The sequence below is a fragment of the Oryza brachyantha genome, chromosome 6 (assembly GCF_000231095.2).
Source record: "Oryza brachyantha chromosome 6, ObraRS2, whole genome shotgun sequence".
Taxonomy (NCBI): domain Eukaryota; kingdom Viridiplantae; phylum Streptophyta; class Magnoliopsida; order Poales; family Poaceae; genus Oryza; species Oryza brachyantha.
Genome location: NC_023168.2, coordinates 4103018 through 4127647, shown reverse-complemented (window position 1 = coordinate 4127647; position 24630 = coordinate 4103018). Strand labels below are relative to the sequence as shown.

At 43.5% G+C, this 24630-nt stretch overlaps 3 protein-coding genes across 3 annotated transcripts; all 3 read left to right on the top strand.

Moving 5' to 3' along the window:
* Positions 1-8186: 8186 nt before the first annotated feature.
* On the top strand, positions 8187-10229 carry LOC102716048 (fucosyltransferase 2-like). The gene is made up of 2 exons (XM_040525592.1): positions 8187-8460; positions 8615-10229. The coding sequence occupies exons 1-2, from the start codon at positions 8187-8189 to the stop codon at positions 10120-10122; spliced, it is 1782 nt and encodes a 593-aa protein (XP_040381526.1). The 3' UTR covers positions 10123-10229.
* Positions 10230-14586: 4357 nt separating this feature from the next.
* On the top strand, positions 14587-17466 carry LOC102715769 (fucosyltransferase 2-like). Its single transcript, XM_040524883.1, has 2 exons — positions 14587-14854; positions 15992-17466. The coding sequence occupies exons 1-2, from the start codon at positions 14587-14589 to the stop codon at positions 17464-17466; spliced, it is 1743 nt and encodes a 580-aa protein (XP_040380817.1).
* A 2843-nt stretch (positions 17467-20309) lies between these two features.
* Positions 20310-23153, top strand: LOC102715490 (fucosyltransferase 2-like). The gene is given in 2 exon segments (XM_040524882.1): positions 20310-20489; positions 21672-23153. Coding segments are annotated over 2 exon segments (1662 nt in total).
* Positions 23154-24630: the final 1477 nt, after the last annotated feature.

Here is a 24630-nt window from a genome sequence, read left to right as displayed (position 1 = left end):
TGGTGAAGACAACGAGCTCGATCCGTTGCACGTCGGCAGTAGTCTAGTAATCTAGTATTACTGAGCACTGTAGTAAATCCCGATGCACGTAAACTCTCTTTTATCGAAGTCGCATCTGTGCATCAGAGCTGGAATCCTAGAACCCTCGCGATTTGCTGTATATTAGGCTAATATCGATGATAGTTTTATGGATAATAAATAAGATATAATATAGATATTTTTGATGATGTGATAAAGTATTAATGAATAGATATGAAATGAGTTTTATGGAGATAAAACCTTTTATGCACTGTAAAAAAGGTAGCTTGTGTCTTACGTGTAACTAAAAAACAACAATAGATGAAGTATGCATTGAGAAATGGATGTTTTATCCTAGTTTTAACTTTTTAGATGACTGTTAGAGATGAGCAGATCAACCCCATTAAAATTTGATGTTTCAAATAATTAAACACCATTGACCTGTTCCAAAATGACCTACTCAATCAGTCGGTGAACATTGACGGAGTAGTAGTATGACAATGTGATTTCTTTCTTTTTAATCTCATACTGGCAGGGTGCTCTTCAAAATGTGTTGTCTCGATTCAGTTCATCTACAGCGTGAGACCAATAAATGTTCATCGTCTTGGTCTCTTGTGCATAATCACCCGGGATTAATACCTGTCCTAAAAGGAGTGACTATATATTATCCGGTGATATTTTCTCATTAAAATAACACGAATTTAGATATAATATAATTACAGAGTAATTGCAATTTAAATAGCATAAAATTACAAATGTAACTAGCATATAACTATCATGTAATTCTCATGCAAATAAAAAATTCTTATAGCTTATTGTTAGTTACATTGAAATTACATACTAGTTACATTATAATTATGCTATAATTACACCATAGTTACATTTATATGATTTTAAGGAAAAAAACCACTCCGGTGATTTATAGAAAAAACCGTTTTACTAAAACACACGATGATCTGTTGTATATCTTGTGGGTCAGATAAGAATTAAACCAAACGTCCAAAATCCAAATCGACATGTCTTAACCACGATGGAGAAACAGCTGATCGATCTTCAGCTACATGAGACTAAAATCGAAATGTTATGTTTGCCATGATCGCGGGGAATCAAATCAATTAAGCAAGCAAACTCATGAGAAAAATCTTCACAGAAATGTTTGCTACGAAGCCATGGGCCGTACGACCAGTACAAGAGCTCTTCAGCCCAATTATAATGGGCCTATTGTGGGCCTCATTCCCATTCGGACCCAGTTAGAATCAGGAGCCACACGTACCCCGTGTATTGGGCCAACTTTAATAGGCCTCACATGAGCCGCGCTATTCGGTTTCGGCCCATACGTTTCTAGAAGCCAGAAGGCCTATGGGAACAGAGCAGGAACCATAAAAGGGAGAGGTATCCCGCATATTATTATTATTACTATTATTATTATTATTATTATTATTATTATTATTATTATTATTATTATTATTATTAATTTTATTATTAAATCTTAAAAAATAATATTTTTATTGTATGAACCTTTTGGTCACACCAGTGTTAGTGGTGTGGCAAGAAAACGCTAACACAAAAGCTGGTTGGACGCGGCCGGCTGGCCACACCACTAGTACTAGCGTGACAACGTTATTTTGATACAGTAGTTTCACTGGCGTGGTAAGTCTACCACACCAAACACTCTGTGTTACAGTGTTGTCATGCCACGTTAGTGTTGGTAGTGTGGTCAAAATATTCATATGGTAAAAATATCTTATTTTGAGATTTAGTAATAAAGTTATTTATTAAAATGTTAAAAAATATAAAAGTCGCTAGACGCAGGCACGTAATTTTTTTCTTTGTGAACATTTTTATTTTTTTGTTAATTTCAAAAATAAACTCCACTAAATATTACTATTTTATAGTAAAACCGTTTTCACAGAGTATAACCATGTTACTACGGCAATTATTATTCACGTAGCATTATTATTAGACCACGTTGGTTAGATTGACGTGACACAACCTCGTTGTCACACAAATTCCTCTTAACGTGTTATTGTTATTTGCCCATATCAGATGGGGTGCTTACTATAAAATTTAGTGTAGTTTAGATTTAAAATTCGATTACAAAAGGGTTCAAAAAAATTGCACTATTCACTTCAAAGATTTAAGTCTAATAAGTTGGTTGTGAAATGGTAAAAAGGAGTACATAAGACACAAACCCATGAGCTGAAAACCATCTTAGTTTCGGGGCGCTTTTACGGTACCTCCACTTAGCGAGGAAGTAGTGTAGTAGTTAAATTAATCAACGTTAATTTTAATGGATATTTTTATTATTTGTTTAAATAAGGTGGAGGATCATTATAGTCATTTTAACTTAATTGGGCTGAGTTTGTTAGTAGAGAGGCCCAACACTGTGTGGATCGAGGCAACACTTGAAACGCAAAAACAAAAACAAAAATCATACGTCACCATTAGGGGTGGATAACGAGCCAGCTCAGCTCGTCTCTACTCGTTAGAAAAATGAAACGAGCAGAGCCAAGCCAAACCGAGTTTGTCACGAGTCGAGCGAGCTAACAAGCCACAAGCTTTCTGTCCACCCTTAGTCACCACCGCTTCTATCTCTGCATCAATCTTTCATTGCATCCATTCAGCTCCGACGCTGCCTAGATCCACCGTCGGCGCCCGCTTTTGGATCGACTTGGTTCGTATAGAAGGAAAATTAAGAGACAGGACGAGGAAGGCCGAAAGCGGCTTGGCTGAATCCAGGAAAGAGGTAGCACGAAATAGTCAGGAGGAAAGAGATCGTTGAGCACGAAGAAATTGACTCGGCACGATCAACATACGCAATTAGCGCATGGTTAGCTCCGTTCAACTCAACCATGTTCGGTTGAGCTTTCTCTCTTCTTGAACGTCAGGTGCAGCCCATGATATATTTACGTGGAATAACTCCTCTACGACAGATGCGGCTAATCACACGCCGGCCGCCGCTACTGTCGCAAATCATCGTTACCCGCTGCTAATCACGTACTCTTTGATAGCTATTTATTTACAACAATGACATGGATTTTTTTCAATAATAACCTTCTACTACACTACTCGATGTAGCAACCACATTATTAACTTATCTTGACTGTTGAATATTCGGTTGATACGGTCCGGTGTATTCACCTGTATTGTAATCACCACTCATAGTGGTTTTTGCCAGTTGCCACAGGTAGTTTTTCCCGAGGGTTTTCACGTTAAATCCGTGTCCGTTGTGTCTTCGATTCGTCTCTATTTTTCTAACAAGTGGTATCTTCTCCACATTGAGGGGGGTTTTTCATATTAAATCATATCTCTTGATCTATTATCCTTAACACTTATATATATGAGGTGTAACTACTGTTCCATAATATAGCGCGTGCATACAAGCCTATATTAGCTAGCACATTGATCACCTTTAAATTTGATTTCTTTTAAATTTTTCATCATCAAAATGTTCAATCACATTACATATACGTATAGATACACCAAGACAAGCTTATGATGATTATAACACATTTTTAGTTTTTATGTAGTCAAACCTTATATTTATTTTGTAACAAATGGGTACATGCTAACTGGCGGTGCACTTGATAAATGCTTTAGCTCGACCTCAGTTCATTTTTTTACCACAATATAAGACCAATAACCTCGTAGGGTTTCAACGGGCCATCATCCTCAACACAATCACCGAGGATTAACAACCATAAATGCATGGCTCGCGCCCAAATGTAAGAAAAGCGAAGTACCCGAACCAGTAGTAGATATCTAGCTTGACCAGGGAAGCCGACGGTGCTCCGGCGCCAATCGCCATGGAAGAAGCAGCACCGTAGGGAGCACTGGCCGGCGACCAAAGAGAGCACTGCTCCAGTGAAATGGCTCGCTGACACGGATCGTCAGCAGCGGATCCAGTAATCATGGGCCACAGGTCAGCGAAAGTATGCAGCACAGCATATGCAGCAGTCCCGGTCGGGCCCAAACTATATAGGCCTCACGTGAACAGAAGAAAGTCGCATTCTGGTGACCAGCGCGCGGGTGGTCGACGTTCGGGTTCGTGGCGCGGGGGCTCGGCGGGCTGACGCCGTGGATTACGATGCAAAAGCCGGCGAACGACTCGGCGTCCGCGGCGGTGGCCGACCGGCCGCGGCCGTGGCCGTGCCGGCGGGACGTGTCCATGGAGCCGTGCTTCCACGCGCCGCCGTTCTAACGACTGCAGGATGAAGCGGGGCGCCGACACGGGGAAGATCGTGCCGCACGTCGAGCACTGCCAAGACGTGCAGTGGGGTTTGAACATCCACGCGCGCTACGACTAGCTGTCTCCTCGTCGAACGCAGCTCATCGAAAAAGTACTGGCCATCTCTATTCACAGTGTTCGAATCTACCGACCGAGAACGCCGATCGTCTTTCGTTTTAATCAACACTGAGGCACTGTTTAGTTCCTAAAAATTTTCACCCAAAAATATTACATTAAATTTTTAGACACCTAAATAGAATATTAAACATAGATAAAACAAAAAATTAATTACACAGTCATGTGAGAAATCGTGAGACGAATCTTTTGAGTCTAATTAGTATTCCCTCCGTTTCACGATGTAAGATGTTTTAGCTATACTTAGATTCATTTGTTAATCATGTATATTGTTTATATGTATGTTTAGATTCATTGGCATCTATATGAATCTAGGAAACGCTAGAAAATCTTATATTATAAAACGGAGGTATTACATGATTAGCCATAAGTGCTACAGTAACCTACATGCGCTAATGACGAATTAATTAGGCTCAAAAGATTCGTCTCGCGGTGCCAACCATGAAATTCGTTTTTTCAATCGTGTCTGAAAACCCTTCTGACATCCGGTTAAACGTTCGATGTGACATAAAAAAATTTCATTTCACTAATTAAACACCCTGAGTCTCACGTCTGAACTCCCCGTTGAAAAAGCTAATTCAACAGTTCGAACCGCATGCTCGAAGTGTTCGAAACCACCGATCAATTGCCGTTGATCGTCGCCACGCTCCATCTTGCACCAATGTCAACATGTGTTGATTAAACGAGCTAGGTCTAATTAAGTTTAATTAAAATCTCATTAGCCGATAATGAATGGTAGAGATAATAATACCACCTTGGAGAATTAAAATAAAGAATCTCAACTTAAATTGAGAGTTAGAGGAGATTTTTTGTTGACTGATTCAAATGGTAGGAAAATCGTCACACGCACATGCGTGCCGGGCCGGGGCGCGGCGTCGGCTGGCCGCTCCGCCCACCTCCTTCCATTTGCAACGGCGAGGAGTTTAAGGAAATAAATCCGAATATCTGTGATTGCCTCTCGAAATGTCCATGCCTCCTTTCTTTTGCAACGGCTGGGAGTTTAAGGGAATAAATCCGAATCTCCATGATTGCCTCCCGAAATATCCGCAGTGATAATTGCGCGATTTGATTGTGATCCGATTGCGTGATAATTATATCCGCATTGATAATTGTGCAATTTGATTGCAATCTGATTGCATGATAATCACGTAACGGAATCTGGGGATGCGGAATTCGGTTTCCATATACTCCCTCTTCCTCCCGAAGCAGGGGTGACTCATCTCTCCATTCTTTTGCTCCTCATTGGTCTCACGAGTTCTTGCGCTTTTTCTCTGTTTCCCCGGTTCTGATCGCTTGCGCGCACGAGAGATCAGAACGAGCTGGGCCTCCGGAACCACACCTTCGCTTGAGATTTGCACCGGGTAGGCGAGTGATCAGGTTTTTGGGGAGTGCTTCCGCACGACTGCTCTTCCTCTGTTCGTCGTCGTTCGTTCGCCTGCATCGCCATGTCTGGAGATGGCGAACCAAAAGCAGGAGATGGCGCACCAAGAGCGGGAGGTGGCGCACCGATCGACAACACCAACGGAGACAGTTCTGTCTCACAATCCAGCGGAGGAAGTTTCATAGGTTATAACTATCTACCGCTATTTCAGTTTTCGTTATTTTTGTTAGTCACAATGCTACTGCGTTCTATACATATTGATGATGCTTATTCTATTTTAAGCATGCTCCTAGTTATATTTGTTTTCATTACCAGATCACCCCACATTGTTCATGGCATGATTATTGCCTTAATACTTTGGATTAAAATATACCAATATATGACTATATTTCCAACACAATGTAGGTTACGTAACGTGGGGCACCTCCATTGTATCTCTATCCTAGATCTCCTACAGGCTCTGATATCACTTGTTAGAAAAGCAACCCGCAATCGACATCGGTATGTAAATGTGGAAGCGACCATAGAAGATCCAATCTTGATGGCGACAAACACGATATTTGTTAATGAGGTTCAGACAAACTCTCCGGGGCACTAATTACGAGCACTCCTCCCCGATTCTAGTATAATTACAACTTATCAGATATCAACGAACACGGCAAGTCGGCCATGCCGTCAACAGTCGCTCTCTATGCCTACCCATACTACTGTCGTCGTACGCTTACGACATGTCTACCTTACTATTTAAAGGAGAATAAAGGATAAAGTTTGACTCCACTCCTACCCTAACACCTAAAACAATTTGAAATACTAACTAGAAACTGACTGCGTACACATATTCACCACAAATTGTAACATCCCTGACACACTCACACCTACTTCAAAGACGCACGCTCAGTTTACGCCTTCAATATCGTGTCTTCTACCTCGGTTGGCGTCCTCGCATATTCCGCCTTCTCCCCTGTTCCCACTATCACAGCTTCAGGTGTGACGTGTGCATCCCCCTCCTCCTCGCCGCCGTTGCCGCCGGAAGCGGGGCAGAGGGCGTTCGAAATTGCATGTCCGATCTAATCTATACTTTTTTTTTTCCACGCACAGGCTGCTAAACGGTGCGTCTTTTGCTAAAAGAGTTTATATGAAAGTTATTTAAAAAAATCAGATTAATCTATTTTTGAGGTTTAAAATAGTTAATACTTAATTAATCATATGCTAATGACGGTTCTTGTTTTACGTGTGCCCTTGATTCCAATCCCAACCCGTCCTTGTGAACGCCCGGAGTTCCTGAAGAATCCCGGCGCGATGCGCAGATCAGAAGGATCCGACGGGTCTCGATTTCTGTTGCAGAGATCAATAATTCAAGAACAAAACCGTCCAGCGACATGCAGTCAGGCACCTGAACATTGTGGCTGTGCACGTCGCGGCAAGCATCTGCAGTCTATGGTGGATGGATCTGCGTGCTTGGCACGAACCCCACGAACAGAGCAGTTGACCGCACGAACAAGCCGCTATGAATTTGCTGCTCCTGATCTGTTCTCAGAAACTCGGTGCCATTCGTCGCCGAGAGGGAGAATTATCGCGAGTTTTGCGACGAAATGGCGAAGGGAGGAAGAGGACGACGGCCATGGCTCGTCTTGCTACTCTCGTTGCCTCTGCTCCTGCTGCTCTTCTTGTTCGCCGATCACCGGGTGATTATAGCTTCTGAATCTCAAGTCCTCCGGCTGGTTAATGGAAGAGGTAATTAAGCCAATGCCTCTCGCCTAGTATCCAATGATTTTGTACTGTTTTCCATTCCTCGTTTTTGTACTTCTGTTTTACTAGTCCTTGTACTTAGTTTATATCAAGTTGAGGAAAAATTCGCTCCGTTGATGTGAATCGTGTCGATGACTCTCGCAGTCTTCGCCCATGTTAAAATTTCTCGTGTTAGATCAACGCCATCGCGAGTTGTTAGACATGAGTGTGGGTCAACTTGTCGGTTAAGAATAGTTTCCAGCTCGGTATCCTTTAACAATGTCAACAGGGCAGTGAATGACAAATCTGAGATCGGAATATAGCACATAAGCACAACCAGCCAGGATTAGCACTAGCTATATACGTCTGATTTACGAATAAGAAAGCTAATTATAGGGGTTATTTTTTTAGAAAAAAATCAAACAATATATTTGCAGACGAAAAGGTTGTACAAACATTTTTTATACACGTGTTTTTAGTGATTTAAAATCAAATGCAAAGAATAAAAATAAAAAACTATAACATTAACTTCAAATATAAGATTGAAATTTTAAATTTTATCAAATAAGCTTAAGGGAAGCGAAAAGATTAGTGATATAACAGAGCATCTGCATTGCAGCTGAGCAGAAAATTAAGCAGACAAGTAGTAGTCGGTCGTAGCCTACCTCCCCGTAGGCCGTAGCGTGTGAATCCAAGATGGGATCCGGTGGCGGTGCCGCCGCCGCCGCAGTCGCCGTGCCACGCAAAGAGAAGCAGCGCTCCGCCGCTGGACACTGGCCGCAGGTGGAAGACGACGGCGTGGCGCCGGCGTCGTCGACCAAGAGGCACGCGCGCAGGGCGTGGTGCTGCGGCGGTGTCAACTTCGTGCTCGCCGCATTCGTCATGGTCGTGCCGCCGATGGTTATACTCCTCGACGCGCGTGCCAGCTCGCCGGCCGTCTGGATTAGCTCCGTCAACGTCTTGCGGCGAGGTCAGTAGTCCACGGGGTTCAGATGTTGACATGACATGCGTGTCAACTCCCAAGTCCCAACCACGTTCTTGTCTAGGTCTAGGTGTAGGACACCTGATGACGAAGAGACGTTGACATGGTGAGAAACTGAGAATTGATTTCGTTTTTGTTTCAGGCGACGGATCGATCCTCCGCTGGCCGGCGGTGGACGCGCGCGACAAGCTTCTCGGCAGCCTCCTGGCCGACGGATCGGAGGAGGGGTCATGCCACAGCAGGTACCAGTCCGCCATGTACCGTCGGAACGCCGGCAGGGAGCCCTCCGCGCACCTCGTGTCCAAGCTGCGGCGGCACGAGGAGCTGCAGCGGCGGTGCGGCCCGGGCACCGCCGCGTACAGCGACGCCGTGGAGAGCCTGAGGTCGGGCAGGAGCGGCGGCGGCGGCGGCATTGGGTCGCCGGAGTGCAGATACCTGGTGTCCATCTCGTACCGCGGCCTCGGCAACCGGATCCTCGCTGCCGCGTCGGCGTTCCTGTATGCGCTGCTCACCGACCGCGTGCTCCTCGTCGACCCCAGCAACGAGATGGACGAGCTGTTCTGCGAGCCCTTCCCCGGCACGACGTGGCTGTTGCCGCCGGGCTTCCCGCTGACAAACTACACCAGCTTCGGCGTCAGCACCGCCGAGAGCTACGGGAACATGCTGAAGAACAAGGTGATCACGACCGGCGACGACGGCGACATTCCGCCGGCGCGGCTGCCGCCGTTCGCGTACGTCCATCTCGACCACACGGCCACCGTGGAAGACAAGTTCTTCTTCTGCGACGAGGACCAGAGGGTGATCCGGAACATCCCGTGGCTGGTGATGAGGACGGACAACTACATCGTGCCGGGGCTGTTCCTGGTCACCGGATTCCAGCAGGAGCTCGACTCGCTCTTCCCGGAGACGGACGCCGTGTTCCACCACCTCGGCCGGTACCTCTTCCACCCGACCAACCACGTCTGGGGGCTCGTCACGCGCTACTACGACGCCTACCTCGCGACGGCGCAGCAGCGAGTCGGCATCCAGGTGCGCGTGTTCGGCCGCCAGCCGGAGTCGCCGGAGCTGCTGGAGCAGATCACCGCGTGCACGCAGAAGGCGAACCTTCTCCCCGAAGTGATCGCCGCCGGAGAGCCCCTCGTCGCGCCGGCGTCCGCGCGCCGGAAGTCCACGGCCGTCCTCGTCACCTCGCTCAAGTCGTGGTACTACGAGAGGATGAAGAGCATGTACTGGGAGCACGCGGCGGCCGGCGCCGGCGAGGCGGTGAGCGTGCACCAGCCGAGCCACGAGGAGTTCCAGCAGTTCGGCGCCGGGTCGCACGACGCCAAGGCGTGGGCGGAGATGTACCTGCTCAGCCTCACCGACGCGCTGGTGACCAGCGGGTGGTCGACGTTCGGGTACGTGGCGCAGGGGCTCGGCGGGCTGACGCCGTGGGTGATGCACAAGCCGGCGAACGACTCCGCGTCCGCGGCGGCGGCCGACCGGCCGTCGCCGTGCCGGCGGGACGTGTCCATGGAGCCGTGCTTCCACGCGCCGCCGTTCTACGACTGCAGGCTGAAGCGGGGCGCCGACACGGGGAAGATTGTGCCGCACGTCCGCCATTGCCAAGACGTGCAGTGGGGTTTGAAGCTCGTTCGTACGTCGTGGTGAATAAAGTCAGTTTTTGTAGGTTGTCACGGTGTCACCCCACCCGCATGTTGTACACTTGTATGTTAGCAGCATCCATGCAAAATGAAGTGGATAGAAACGTTGACAGGAAGACTATTGATTATTTGGGCCACAAGGACCATGGCCCACACAAGGTCTGGACCTGATTACCTGAAGGACCATGGACTCAAACTAATTTTCACCAATATGACCTAAAATAGGCTAGTCCAGGTATGGTCTTGAATCTCTAGAAGAAAAACAAGTAGAGGTCAATGGTATACCAAACAATTACCCCGTATCGAGCGATATGCACGACAGGGGATAAATATGGTACCGGTTCAACCAGCGATGATGGAGGCCAATCCGGCATGGCGGCGATGGCATCCAAACGTGGTTTGACGGACGGTGACGAGACGCAACATGACCATAAAAGGAGGACAAGGGCGGTGTGGGGAAAGTGTTGGCCTAGAGGCTCTCCTACAATGGCAAGAGCACCGGAGAGTGGCGGCAATGTTGTAGCAGGGGTGGCGGCGACAGTGCTAGGGTTTCAAAAAAGAGCATGAAGGGCTACGGTGCTAGGGGATTTATAGAGAAAAGGAGAAGCTAGGGTGGCAACGCTATGATTTGTGACAACAGTGGTTGTGGGGATTCGATGGTACAGTGTGGATTGGACCAGGGCAAGGTGGAGGAGGAGCAGGGCCAAGGACTTGGGCCAGCCATGCTCACTGGGAAGGAGGGAGGTACCATGGGTGCTTTTATTTCAACTTAGGAGAAATACGGTTAGGCGATGCTAATTCGAATTCTTTGAGCGAAATAGAACAACATCCACATTCACCCTCACTTTTTCCCATTAGCAAGAACTTGTTTCAGTTGCATTTCTCGGCCTGCAGGAAGGAGGAAGAGAAAATGAGCAAGGAGTAAGGGATAAGGAAAAGAGATAGAAAGGAAGGAGGGGAAAAGAGGAAGGATGGAATATTTGAAAATTGATTTGGGAATTTGGAGTATTTATGGAGATTTAGATATTTCCTGGAATGATAATTTTGGAATATTGAATGGAGATTGAGCTCTAGTTCAAATATTTCCAGGAATGATAATTTTGGAATATTGAATAGGGATTGAGCTCTACTACAAAGACTTGATAAAAGACAAATGACTCCAAATAAAAAAGACGACCAAAGGAACGGCAAATTGCTAACCGACCCAGTCCAGTCCATTCATACTTTCAGAAATGAGTGGAGCTCCCATTGCCTAAGCTCATAGCAGTTGTCCAAAGAACTTGCTCTGTTTTGGAGATAATTGTTCTCCATACTGCCAACTGTTCATTTGTTTGGGCCTTGAGAGGTATCTGACATTACAGAGCGTGATCTAAGTTGCAATAGCCGGCATCGCTAGGCCTGCCAATGGATTTGGATCCGATCCAAATCCACTCCAATCCATCTTTTTACTAGCAGTCTACCAAACCAACCCACCATAATTATTTTTCATTAGGATCCAATCCAAACCAATCTAACTTTAATTTTATTTCAACTCACACTAAACCATTTAGTTAAAATAGATCCAACCCACTCTAATAGAATGGATGCGCCCATTTAGTATGTATAAACTCGGACCTAAAATTTTAAAACTCGCGTTCACACTATAAAAACTTATTAAATTTGACTGAAATTTGGTGGAATGATTTATTATGTGCAAGAGCAACTTTATACAAATTTTGATCAATTTCTACATGTGGGTCCTACGTATGTCTATTCTCTTATCCATTAGCTACCCAATTAAAGGATCAATTTGCCCTCCACGGGTTAAATCCATTTAAAACCTAAAATCACCTAACCAAACCCAGTTCATACCAATCCATCTGTCTCTGTAACCCAACCCAATCCAATTCATTTGAAATAACAATCCATTTGCACCCAACCAAGATAATCCAAATTAAAATCCAACCCATTTAATCTATTTTCATCTAACCCATTAGCAGGCCTAGGCATCGCCGAGTTGATCATAATTAGCCCTCTCTATGATCCCGCCAGTTTTATGTCTATTTAGCAATAACGGGTGTCAAATCTTTGTTTGATAATTTTGTTAGTTGGCAATGGTAGCCCTAAGACAGTTGCATGGTAACGAGCTGGTTGGGCATCCAAGTATTGTCGAAACTTGTTGCATGCCTTGGCTGTTCATGTGAATTGGTACTAACGTACTCTTCTGGCATAGTTAATCTGTCGCGCTGAGAATGCCGCAAAGGAAACTATGATTCCTTTCAGGGTAGCTTGGTTGGTGGATCCGTAGTAGGATTAGAGTATCATCTGCGTAATGGAACGTTGGTGGTGCGCCCCGGATCTCCAGTGGGTGAAATCCCCGGAGCTGTATGCCTGCCGCATCATTTCTTTGAAAAAAAAGGGGCAAGCGGCGTATCTAGGATAGTAATTTTGGGTGAACCAACTTATATAATTTTTAAAATATTATAAATATACTTTGCTAAAAATACAATACAACTATAAAATTCGTTAAAGAATCACCCTCACATGTTATTAACATAGTTTTTTTTTCTCTTTTTATATAATTTTTTTCCTTTACATACGTGAGTGGCTTATATTTAGATTTCTTAGGTGGTCTCAAATCCACAGGAGCCACCTTATATACGGAATCAGATCAATGGCAGAGAAAAAAAAATAGTGGGTGGCATTGAAAGAATCTTACCCATCCGTTTTAAAATGAATGGCTGTGGGGATCTCTTTGGTACAGTAATTTGCCATAGTAAAAGTAGTAAATTTATTACCATTTTGACTATAGGATACTATAGAAATAATAATTATTGCAAGTGTATATATATACTATTTGGTCCATCAATTAATGGTTTGATGGCATCGAGTTAGTACCGCAGTACAATTGTACAAACCTTGAGTTTCGGTGGTAGAAATTAGGGGACATCTTTTCGCTTTTTAAAGAAAGGCTAATCGATATATTTATAAATAAAAAATAATTTGTAAATAAAATATTTATATACATATTCTTATCGTCGAAAAACCAAGACTTAAAAATAACTATAATTTAAAAATTAACTTTAAATTTAAGAATAAAATTTAATTTATAAGCATAAACAAATGCTAAAAAGGGGTGTCTAAACGGCAACCTAACTGATCACTCTATCGAGTACTATATATTAGTTTAAGTAAAGTACGTGGCCGGTTCTTAAACTTGTGGCGTGGTACCAGTTAGGTCGATAAACTTAGAAAGTGGATGTTTAGGTCTATGCACTCGTTTAAATGTCTAAAATCATAGACTTGGATGGTACATTAAAACGAGTTCATGGACCTAGATGATACATTTAAAATAAGTTCATGGATCTGGATGGTACGTTAAAACAAGTTCATAAATCTAAATGTGCGTTTTCTAAGTTTATGGACCTAAGTAGTACCACGACACAAGTTTAAGGACCAAACATATACTTTACTCTATTACTCTATTAGTTTCTTACGTGTCTGCTCTTTCCACCACTGATATCTTTTTTTCCATCGAATCATCGTGCAGTCGTGCATGAATGGATACAAACCAAAATAAATTAAAATACCAGTAGTATCACTAGCGTTTACTCATTGACTTACCAAAGACATCTGATACGTACTAGCATGCAAATTCGGCCCAGAAGTGGTGACCAATACATATAATCTAGCAGTAAAGAGCTTACAAAGAAATGTCAAATTGCATCTATGACATACGACTCTCTGATATGTCCCATATGTAACCAGTAAAAATGCTCAAATATCATGGATATTGATAGCCTGCAAGTTGCATTGTGAAACACCAAAGAGCTAGGAAATACTCCCTCCTTCCCTAAATATTTAAAGTCATTGATTTTTTTATACACGTTTGACTATTCGTCTTATTCAAAAATTTTACATAATTATTAATTATTTTTATATTATTTTATTTATTATTAAATATACTTTTATGCATATATATATATAGCTTACATATTTGACAAAAAAATAAATAAGATGAATAGTTAAACGTTTATAAAAAAAAGTCAACGGCACCAAACATTTAGTGATGGAGTCAGTAGGATACTCCCTTCAATTTTTAATGCTCGACATGGTTGATGTTTAAATATTTATTTAAGTGCTCATCTTAATTTTTTTTTCCTAAATATGTAAAATTATAAGCAATTGTTATAGTTCGTTTAACAATAAAGTAAATTACAGCAACATAAATAACAATTATGTAAATTTTTTTAAATATTTTATAAATTATTGAACAGAAACTTAAAAGTTAACGATGTAAAATATAATAAAAAGAACTAGAGAGAGTTTATTGTTTGGTAGACTTGTAGTTGACCTGCAGTTTTCAGCGTAAGGTTTTAATGCAGTACTCTGTACGTCCAAGGGTCACGAAGGCTTAAAGCCAGTTCTTGGTTTGCTGGCTATTCCTACACTGCAGAGCAGAGGAACTCGACTGGAAGTGTGAGCAGACGCGATGCACGCCGGTCAGAGAACCGTGCAGAGAGACAAGAGCTGGCGAGAGATCGAGGAGGCGGCTCCACAGTTCATGGCGGCGGCGCCGGCGCCGGCGCCGGCGAGCAAGAAGAGGCAGCTGACCACCGACGGCAGCAGCAAGCGATGGCGCGGGCAGATGAACGCCGTCGTTGTCGCCCTCGTGATGGCCATGCTGCCCGTCGTCGTCTTCATCACCGGCCGCAGGCCAGCGGTCTGGATTCAGACGGCGGCCGACGGCTTACGCCGAGGTAATTAATAGCGTATAGAAAATTCTCTATATATATGCACATGAGTTTTTTTTCTCAATTCCTTGTATATTCCTAAATTTTGTCATATCCTTGTTTGCCCTTGAGTTTTTGTTTTGATTTCTTATATATATGCATTTTGTTAGCTGACTACGTGATCACATATTTTCCAAAATGAATATATTAGCAAATTTATTTGGTACCAAATTTGAAAAAACGAAAAAGAGGGAAATTTCAACTATTTAAAAATGATTAAATTCATACATGAGCTTCATTGATAAGTTAAAAACAATCATTATTTTTATTTGGTTTAAATCTTTAGTGAAAATACTATTTTTGGACGATGAATTCATACCAAGTACAATAGCAAGTGTATAACATGGTCTACCAACTAATGTTGGCGAGAAGGTTAAAGTTGTAGTTGGCGATAGTTGTCGGAAGCTTGAGGCTAATATATTCCTAACTTGATGTGGCTTGTATTATCGAACTCTTTATCCAATGCCCACCCCTTTTTCAAGGCCGTGGTATTTATACGGTCGGCAACACCTTTTTCAAGTAGAACTGAAATGACCCTTTTTTGATGCATACGTAGTAGTTCTCTTATACCTGGATTGGACTACAATAAACCTTCCAAATTCAGGATAAACTTCTTTCCCTTCTTGCGTCAGAATATCATCTGGTATACAATACTTTCCACAATCTTACATATACGACCGTAGGATGTGTCATATCCATTATTTTGACAGTAAACAAATATTTATACTATATTTGAATTTATGAAAAGAAAACCGTCGAAACAATGTCTTACTAAATTTAAAGAGTAAATTACTGATCTCGGTAGAGATTGTCTCACTGAAATGACATATGGTCGAAAGGTAATCCCAAATGTGTTGGCACGGGTGGGTTAATTTTTTTTCATTCCTCAATGAAACATCCTCTTGTTTTATATAGTAGTGTCACTTAGAAAAACATAACAAAATTAACGAAATAGTTCAATATGTGATATATATGGACTATTGGCAGTCACATTTGTCAATTTCCAAAGATTGAATTGAATTTGCATGCTTATGAGGTCAAATTTTTTCTATTCTCCATATAGTAATTTTTTAGCGTGTTGTAAAAAAAATCATTTTTTTGCAGGGTCGGATGCATTCTTCCTGCACCCGAGGCTTTTGGGTGGCCTCTTGCTCGACGGTTTCGACCAAGAAACCTGCCACAGCCGGTACCAGTCCGCCATGTACCGTCGAAACTCCGGCCGGCAACCGTCCTCCTATCTCATCTCCAAGCTGCGGCGGCAGGAAGCTCTGCAACGCCGGTGCGGCCCCGGCACCGCCGCATACAGGAACGCCGTCGAGCAGCTCCGGTCCGGCGAGAGCGTGGCGTCACCGGAGTGCAAGTACATCGTCTCCATATCGTACTGCGGCCTCGGCAACAGGATCCTCGCGGCGGCGTCCGCGTTCCTCTACGCCGTGCTCACCGACCGTGTCGTCCTCATCGACCCCAGCAACGACATGGACGAGCTCTTCTGCGAGCCGTTCCCCGGCACGACGTGGCTGATGCCGCGGGACTTCCCGGTGGCGGGCTACACCAACTTCAGCGTCGACAGCGCCGAGAGCTACGGGAACATGGTGAAGAACAGGGTGGTCAGGAACGACGGCGCCGGCGTCTCGACGGCGCCACCGCCGGCGTTGGTGTACGTCCATCTCAACAACGACTACACCGACCACGACAGGTTGTTCTACTGTGACGAGGACCAGCGGTTGCTGCGGCGTGTGCAGTGGCTGGTGATGAGGACGAACAGCTACATCGTGCCGGGTCTGTTCCTCCTCGCCGGCTTCCGGGAGGAGCTCGGCAAGCTCTTCCCGGAGCCGGACGCCGTGTTCCACCACCTCGGCCGGTACCTGTTCCACCCGAACAACCTCGTGTGGGGGCTCGTCACGCGGTACTACGAAGCCTACCTGTCAACGGCGCAGAAGCGAGTGGGCATCCAGGTGCGCGTCTTCGGCGCCGACTCGAACTCGCCGGAGCTCGTGGAGCAGATCACGACGTGCACGCAGAAGAACAGCCTTCTCCCGGAAGTGCTCGGCGCGGGATCGTCGGAGCCGATGACCCTGCCGGCGTCCGGCCGCCGCAACTCCACGGCGGTGCTCGTCACGTCACTCAAGTCGTGGTACTACGAGAGGATCAGGAGCATGTACTGGGAGAACGCGGCGGCCGCCGGCGGCGGCGGCGGCGCGGTGAGCGTGCACCAGCCGAGCCACGAGGAGTACCAGCACTTCGGCGCCAAGTCGCACGACGCCAAGGCGTGGGCCGAGATCTACCTGCTCAGCCTCACCGACGAGCTGGTGACGACCGGCAAGTCGACGTTCGGGTACGTGGCGCAGGGGCTCGCCGGCGTGAGGCCGTGGGTGATGCAAAAGCCGTGGAACAGGTTGGCCGACCAGCCATGCTGGCGGGACGTGTCCATGGAGCCGTGCTTCCACCGGCCTCCGTACTACGACTGCCAGCTGAAGCGGTGGGCTGACCCCGGGAAGGTTGTGCCGCACGTCCAGCACTGCGGCGACGTCAGCTGGGGGCTGAAGACCGTTAACCGGGAAGGGGATCCTCTACCGTAAAATTTCCGGTGACACATGTGGTTTTATGGATAGTGGATTTCACATGTGAGTGATTATGTCACGTAAGAGGATAAAACCTGTTATTTACTACATCCGTTCCGTAATAACTTTATTTTTTGTTTTTCGTGTCCAACGTTTGACCATACGTCTTATTTAAAAAAATGTTCAAAAACTTTAAAAAATTAGTCACGCATAAAGTGGTATTCATATATTATTATCTAGTAACAATAAAAATATTAATCGCCAAAAGAATTCAAATAAGACGAAGAGTCAAAATATTATATCAAAAAATTGGAAAATAAAGTTATCATGAGACGGAGGTAACAGAAGAAAGAAACACGAGCTGCTCAGCCAGAGGCATCTCATCTGTAGCCAACACACTTAAATTTGATAATATCTTCTTAAATAATTTATATTAGATTCAACTTTTAAAAATGATTGGACTAGATTTGTCTTTAAAAATAGTTCAAAACATTACAGTTTTAATTGTTGAGATTTGCTCTAGTTTAATAAAAAGTATCTTGAGGTACCGGTACTGATCATTAGATCCTGCTTAGTTAGATTTAATGGTGGAAAATAATTTAGTACCATGAGTTACCGATACCTTGAGGTAATTTTTGTTGGACCGGAGTAAATTTCTTAATTGTTACATTAATTTATGATAGATTTTTGGTCGGGCTATTGGATTTGTTCATTATGTAATTAAGCGTCCAAGAACGCGAGACATCAGAATGCATTTTTTTTGAGAGTTTTACTCTCATTCTTCCTTTTATATCTTGAGGTATAGGTACCTCACGGTATTAAATCGTTTCTGATCGTTGGATTCAATAGTCCATATCCTACTTAGTTAGATCTAATAGTGAGAAACAATTTGATATCTCAAAATACCGGTATCTCTAGATATAAAAACTCTTTTTACAAACAGGGCGTGGGAGCTCATTTGGAATCGTAACAGATTCAACGATATTCCCCAGCGAAGAGACACACACTCTATTTTAGATTTGTGGAAGGCCCTCGGCACTATTTCGAGATTTGCTTCTGTCCAATAATAAATATTTCGAGGTACCGATACCTTGAGATACCAAATTATATTTTACCATTAAATTAAATCTAGGTATGTAGGATATGCACTATTAGATCCAACGGTCGGAAACGATTTGATATCATGAGATACCGGTATCTTGATGTACTTTTTATTATTTTGTTGGACTGAAACAAATCTCATTTCTAAACCAACCTAATATGGTCGATCGATCTCTGCAGCGTCTCCCATTCACAGTTAGAGCAAAGTTTAATAATATAGCCAGCTACTAGCTCCGATTCATCAATAGTCAATCTAATAGTCAATTGATACAATAGTTACCTATAAAACATTAATACATGGTCACACATGTCATATACACATTGTGTCTTAGAGCACGTGCTACAACTGACTATAAATTATAAATTAGTAGTCCACTTCTTTTCTCTCTTCCTCTTATTTTTTTAAAATATACTTATATTTGACTTATATACTACTATTGCAAGACGCCAATCCCAAGGATAGGGAATCACAGCACCGACCGAGGCACAATATCTCTTGTTTTTTTTCTGCTGAGATGAACTTTCTGAGACACAGGTCATTCTGCCATTGGTATAGACAGCAGTATCGTTTACCTACAGGCTACAGATCATTAGCCTGTTCACTAGTGGAATTCATAAGCAAGTTAAATAGTATAAAATAGTATAGCCAATTACTAGCTCTAATTCATCTATAGTCAATCTAATAGTTAATTCATACGAATCTATAAAGCATATCATACACACTAAGTGTCTTGGAGCTCGTGCTATAGCTGCCTATAAATTAGTAGCTCGCTGCTCTCTCTCATCTCTTTTTTCTTTAAAATATATTTATAGCCGGTTTATAGCCTGTTATTGTACCTGCTCTAACCCGAGCAGTAATCTATACCTCCAAGGACCAATATTCGTGTGAAGGACTCAATAGAAAAAATATGCTTGTCAGATTTATTAATATATTTTTAATATTCTACAACTAATAATTAATTAATTATATATTTTCCTATGCCGGTTAACTATCCAACTGGCGAACATGGTTTAGGCCATTCCCAACCTAGAAACTATCAAGTAGTTTACATATTTGTCATGTCATATAGACACTATATGTAGAAACTATGTGTCTTCAAATTAGATTCTCATCCAATCATCTCTCATCTTTCTCCTTTTATCCATATATCGACTTGTTTTCGTTCTTGTTGCTTGTAGAGATGGTTTTTTTTATGAGAAATGATTTCTTCATCTTTTTTATTCTCTCCTCATTAATTGTATTGCCACATAAGATTTTTAATTATATGACAATGTATTTAATGCAATGAAAACTAGATGACATGGAGGTTTAGGGTATTCCCAATCCATAACACTAGATATAGTTTCTATAAAGTCTCCATCAAGACACTACTCTTCCAATGCAAACATCACTATTGCATACTTTAATTTAATGTTACTTATCCTACGTGATATCTTGGATGTTGTGTAGAAATCATGTCTCATGTAAGACATGATTTTATTCTCTTTCCTCATTTATTCACTTGTCACATCATTTTTTATTCTAAATAACAACTTATTTAATGTTATGAACACCATCCTAGTCATTGGATTAGAAATGACATTGGGACGGCCTTATCGTCCCACTGAATAAAGTTGACCTGCACTTAAAAGGCAAGACCTTGTGCAGTATCCGCCCCTCTATCCAGTTGGCTGAATCACCAAATCTCACAAACTGAGCTAGCAACTCGAGGGGGCTAGCTCCCCGGCCGGCCAGTTGGTACGTACCGGCGGCGGCGGCCATGAAGACGAAGGTCCTGCAGGCAGCCGGCGTCAAGCGGTGGAGTCCGGCGATGATGCGCACCGTGCTAGTCGCCGTCTTGATGACCATGCCGCCTCTTCTCGTCCTCTTCGGCGGGCGAATCGGCGAGCAGGCGATGTGGATTAAGACGGCGGTGGTCGGCATTCAGGAAGGTAATTAAGCTACTGGCTTTTCTTCCATTTTCCTTCCAATTTCAAGTTTTTCTGCCGTATTTATATACTAGTAGGTAGTATGTACATAATTTGCACTGGTAACTTAGTTACATAATTTGCACCAAATTCGATTTTTTATAAAATAATATATGAACTTGGTGTTTAAGCACTCAACTACAAAACAGTTTATTTTATTAGTAGCTCCAAAATTTAAAATTGGTAATAATAGAACCATGTAAATTAAGGAACTATCCTAATATTTTATTTCATGCATAACAATCTGTTCTCTTGATTTAATAACTTCAAAATTCAAAGTTAACAGTTACCTAGTTGTATGTAGTCAGCGAAGTTTCGATTTATCTTTTTATATTCATACTGTAACTACTGAGTTGTACTTGTTTTAGTCCGAGGGTTGATTTTGAACTCTCGAGAGAATATTCCCTCGTTTATTACACGTTATCTAAATAGTCATCAAAAAATTTAAAAAAACTTGTGAAGATAGATTAATATAAGATATATCACTACACAAACATGCAAGTTCAAATATGACTTCTAGAATTCATAGCAAAAATAACTGTGAGTAAACGTATATTATTCAGAGTTGATTTTGTTATTTTTGTTATAAATTGTAAAAGTCGTATTTGAATTTGTATGTTTGTGCAGTGATATATCTTATATTAATTTATCTTTATAATTTTTTTAAAATTTTTTAATGACTATTTGGATAGCATGCAATATACGAGAGGACATTCCCTCGAGGGATCAGAATACTTTCCCTTTTTTCTCTCTTTTTTTTTCATTTTTGGAACACTCAAAAACTTTGCAAGTCAAAGATTGAGAGTCTTTCATGGATTAACAATTCTGAGGCATATGGAATTTACAGTGCAAAGTTTGTACTACTTGTTCGAAGTCTCAGTTAAATTTTTTGTGAGCAAGTAATATCAATAAAGTTAATACGTACTAGTACTAAGTTACATTTGGTTACGAGATTACAGTTTTTCTTCACGAATTAGTAATTTTGAAAGTTTGAATTGATTAGTATCAAATACAGTACAAAAATTTGAAAAAGTTTATATACACATTTCAAGTGAAGCCCCTTTTGGGGCAAAAAAAACTCGCATACATAAGAAGTTTATTCTCGTAGTGGCACTTGCAAAGATCACACAGTTTGTGCGATTTCTGCAGGTCAGGACGATGTCTCCTTCGTTCAGCAGCCGGCGACGTCACACGACAAGCTTCTCGGCGGCCTCTTGGTCGACGGCTTCGACCAAGAATCCTGCCGCAGCCGGTACCAGTCCGCCATGTACCGGCGAAACGCCGGCAGGCAACCTTCGAGGCACCTCGTCTCCAAGCTGCGCTTCCAGGAAGACCTGCAGAGGCGGTGCGGCCCTGGCACCGCCGCCTACAGCGCCGCGCTGGAGCAGCTCAAGTCCGGCAAGAGCCCGGCGGCCTCGCCGGAGTGCAGGTACCTGGTCTCCATCTCCTACCGCGGCCTCGGCAACCGGATCCTCGCCGCCGCGTCGGCGTTCCTGTACGCGCTGCTCACCGACCGCGTGCTCCTCATCGACCCCAGCAACGAGATGGACGACCTGTTCTGCGAGCCCTTCCCCAGAACGACGTGGCTCCTGCCGCCGGGGTTCCCGCTCGCGGGCTACCAGGGCTTCTACCTCCACACCGCCGAGCGGTACGGGAAGATGCGTGAGAACAGAGTGCTCAGACCGCACGGCTCCGGCGGCGAGGCGGCGGCGCTGCCGGCGTTCGCGTACATCCACCTCGATTACAACCAGACCGACTACGACCAGCTCTTCTTCTGCGACGAGGACCAGCGGCTGCTTTCGAACATCCAGTGGCTGGTGATGAGGACGGACAGCTACATCGTGCCGGGGCTGTTCCTCGTCAGGTCGTTCCAAGACGAGCTCGCCGCGCTCTTCCCGGAGCGCGACGCCGTGTTCCACCACCTCGGCCGGTACCTGTTCCACCCGACCAACCAAGTCTGGGGCCTCGTCACGCGCTACTACCGCGGCCACCTCGCGTGGGCGCACCGCCGTGTGGGCATCCAGGTGCGCGTCTCCCCGTGGGAGCGGGAGTCGCCGGAGCTGCTGAAGACGATCACGGCGTGCACGCAGGAGGAGGGGATGCTCCCGCGGGTGCTGGCCACGGATCACCAAGAGCCTCCGGCCGCCGCCGTGACGGCGGCGAGCGCGCGCCGTGTCAGGACCAGCGCCGTGATGGTCACCTCCCTCAAGCCGTGGTACTACGAGAAGATGAAGGGCATGTACTGGGAGCAGGCGACGGCGACCGGCGAGGTGGTGGTCGTCGACCAGCCGAGCCACGAGGAGCACCAGATGTACGGCGTGAAGGCGCACGGCCGGAAGGCGTGGGCGGAGGTGTACCTGCTCAGCCTGACGGACATGCTGGTCACCACCGGGACGTCGACGTTCGGGTACGTGGCGCAGGGGCTCGGCGGGCTGACGCCGTGGGTGCTGCCGCGCAGGGAGGTGAACGGCACCGCGCCGCCGTGCCGCCGGGACATGTCCATGGAGCCGTGCTTCCACGTCGCGCCGCTGTACGACTGCAAGCGGTGGGAGGACGCCGGCAAGATCGTGCCGCACGTGCGCCACTGCGATGACATGCCCGCGGGGCTGAAGCTTGTCGACCGAACAGAATGGTAAATATTAGGGTCCCTCTAACTATCAAATGTTTAAAAATTTTAATTTCATCAATTAAATCCGGTCACGGTTGTTTAATAATAATCTGAAAATATGCACAAATCAAAAATCTTATACACGTCATCCATATCCAGGTCCCATTGCTCGCGTATTTGACAGAGAAGATAAATCAAACGTTTGATTAATAGCAAAAGTAAAATACTATTACTAAAGATCAAGGACACGAGAAGAAAAAAAACATGAATTCGATTTTCATCCCTCGATAGGTCAAAAAATGAGAATTATTTTATGACCATATTTTATACCTAAGTTTCACTTTATTCAATTTTAACCACCCTTAAACCTATCTTTGGATTTTTGGATCAGCTAAATTTAGCAGCGTTAAAGTATGAACCACCCCAAATGATTTTTAGTAGACATTAGTGACCTTAAACACATCGAATTCGGTACAACGGTGAACTTCCATATATATGTTGTCCATATATTTACTAAACAAGAGATCATATATATTGAGAAAAGTTATTTAAGGTGGTTCAAACTGCAAAAATGCTAAATTTACGTGATCCAAAATAAAAAATAATAGGTCTAAGGTGGTCCATATTGAAATTTGGGTAATATGAGCACATCAAAGAAATGTCTAAAATTGATCATTAAAACTAAATTTTTGAAATTGGAGTAAAAATATATCTCCAACAGGTTACCAAATACATTTTTAATATTTACACATGTCTAAAATTAATTCACTTGTATCCTAAATTTGGGGTAAAAATATATGTTCCTAATACAAGTTATTTATATTTAGATTTGTGTTGGAGGAGTATATAATTTTATTGCCCAATACTTTTTTGATGAACCCAACACAAGTTTTTAGAAAGTACAATATTAGCATTCTCTTGAAGATGTGTGGTCATATTGCTCTATACTCTAAAATATTAAAAGATTGATTATAGAGCATCTCACTTCAGAAATATACAAGATAAAATTTGAGTTCTGCTAGTCGTAAAAACTTAACTAGTACACACGGTCATGTTTTAGTACACATGGTAATAGTTATATTTGCCATTTTTTACAACTTATAAAAACTTAAATTTGAACTTGTACGTTTTTATAGCGATATATCTTATATATAATCTATCCTATTAGCTTTATAATATTTCTTAGTTGACATGCAGGAATCGAGGGAATGTCTCCCCAAGAGACGAAGGAGGCCATCTTTTGGCTTTTTTATGGAAAAAATAAAATAACATATTTGTAAACAAAAAATAATTTGTAAATAAAAATTTTATGTACGTGTTCTTCACGATCTAAAAGTAAGGATTGAAAAATAAAATGCAACAAAAACCTGCTAAAATCAACTTCAAATCTAAAGTTGAAAATTCAAAATTTGACTTATAGGCATAAGCATAAGAAAAAGACGAATGTGAAAAATACCATTCCAAAAACACATACCTCCATATCTCATGATATTATGGAATTTTCT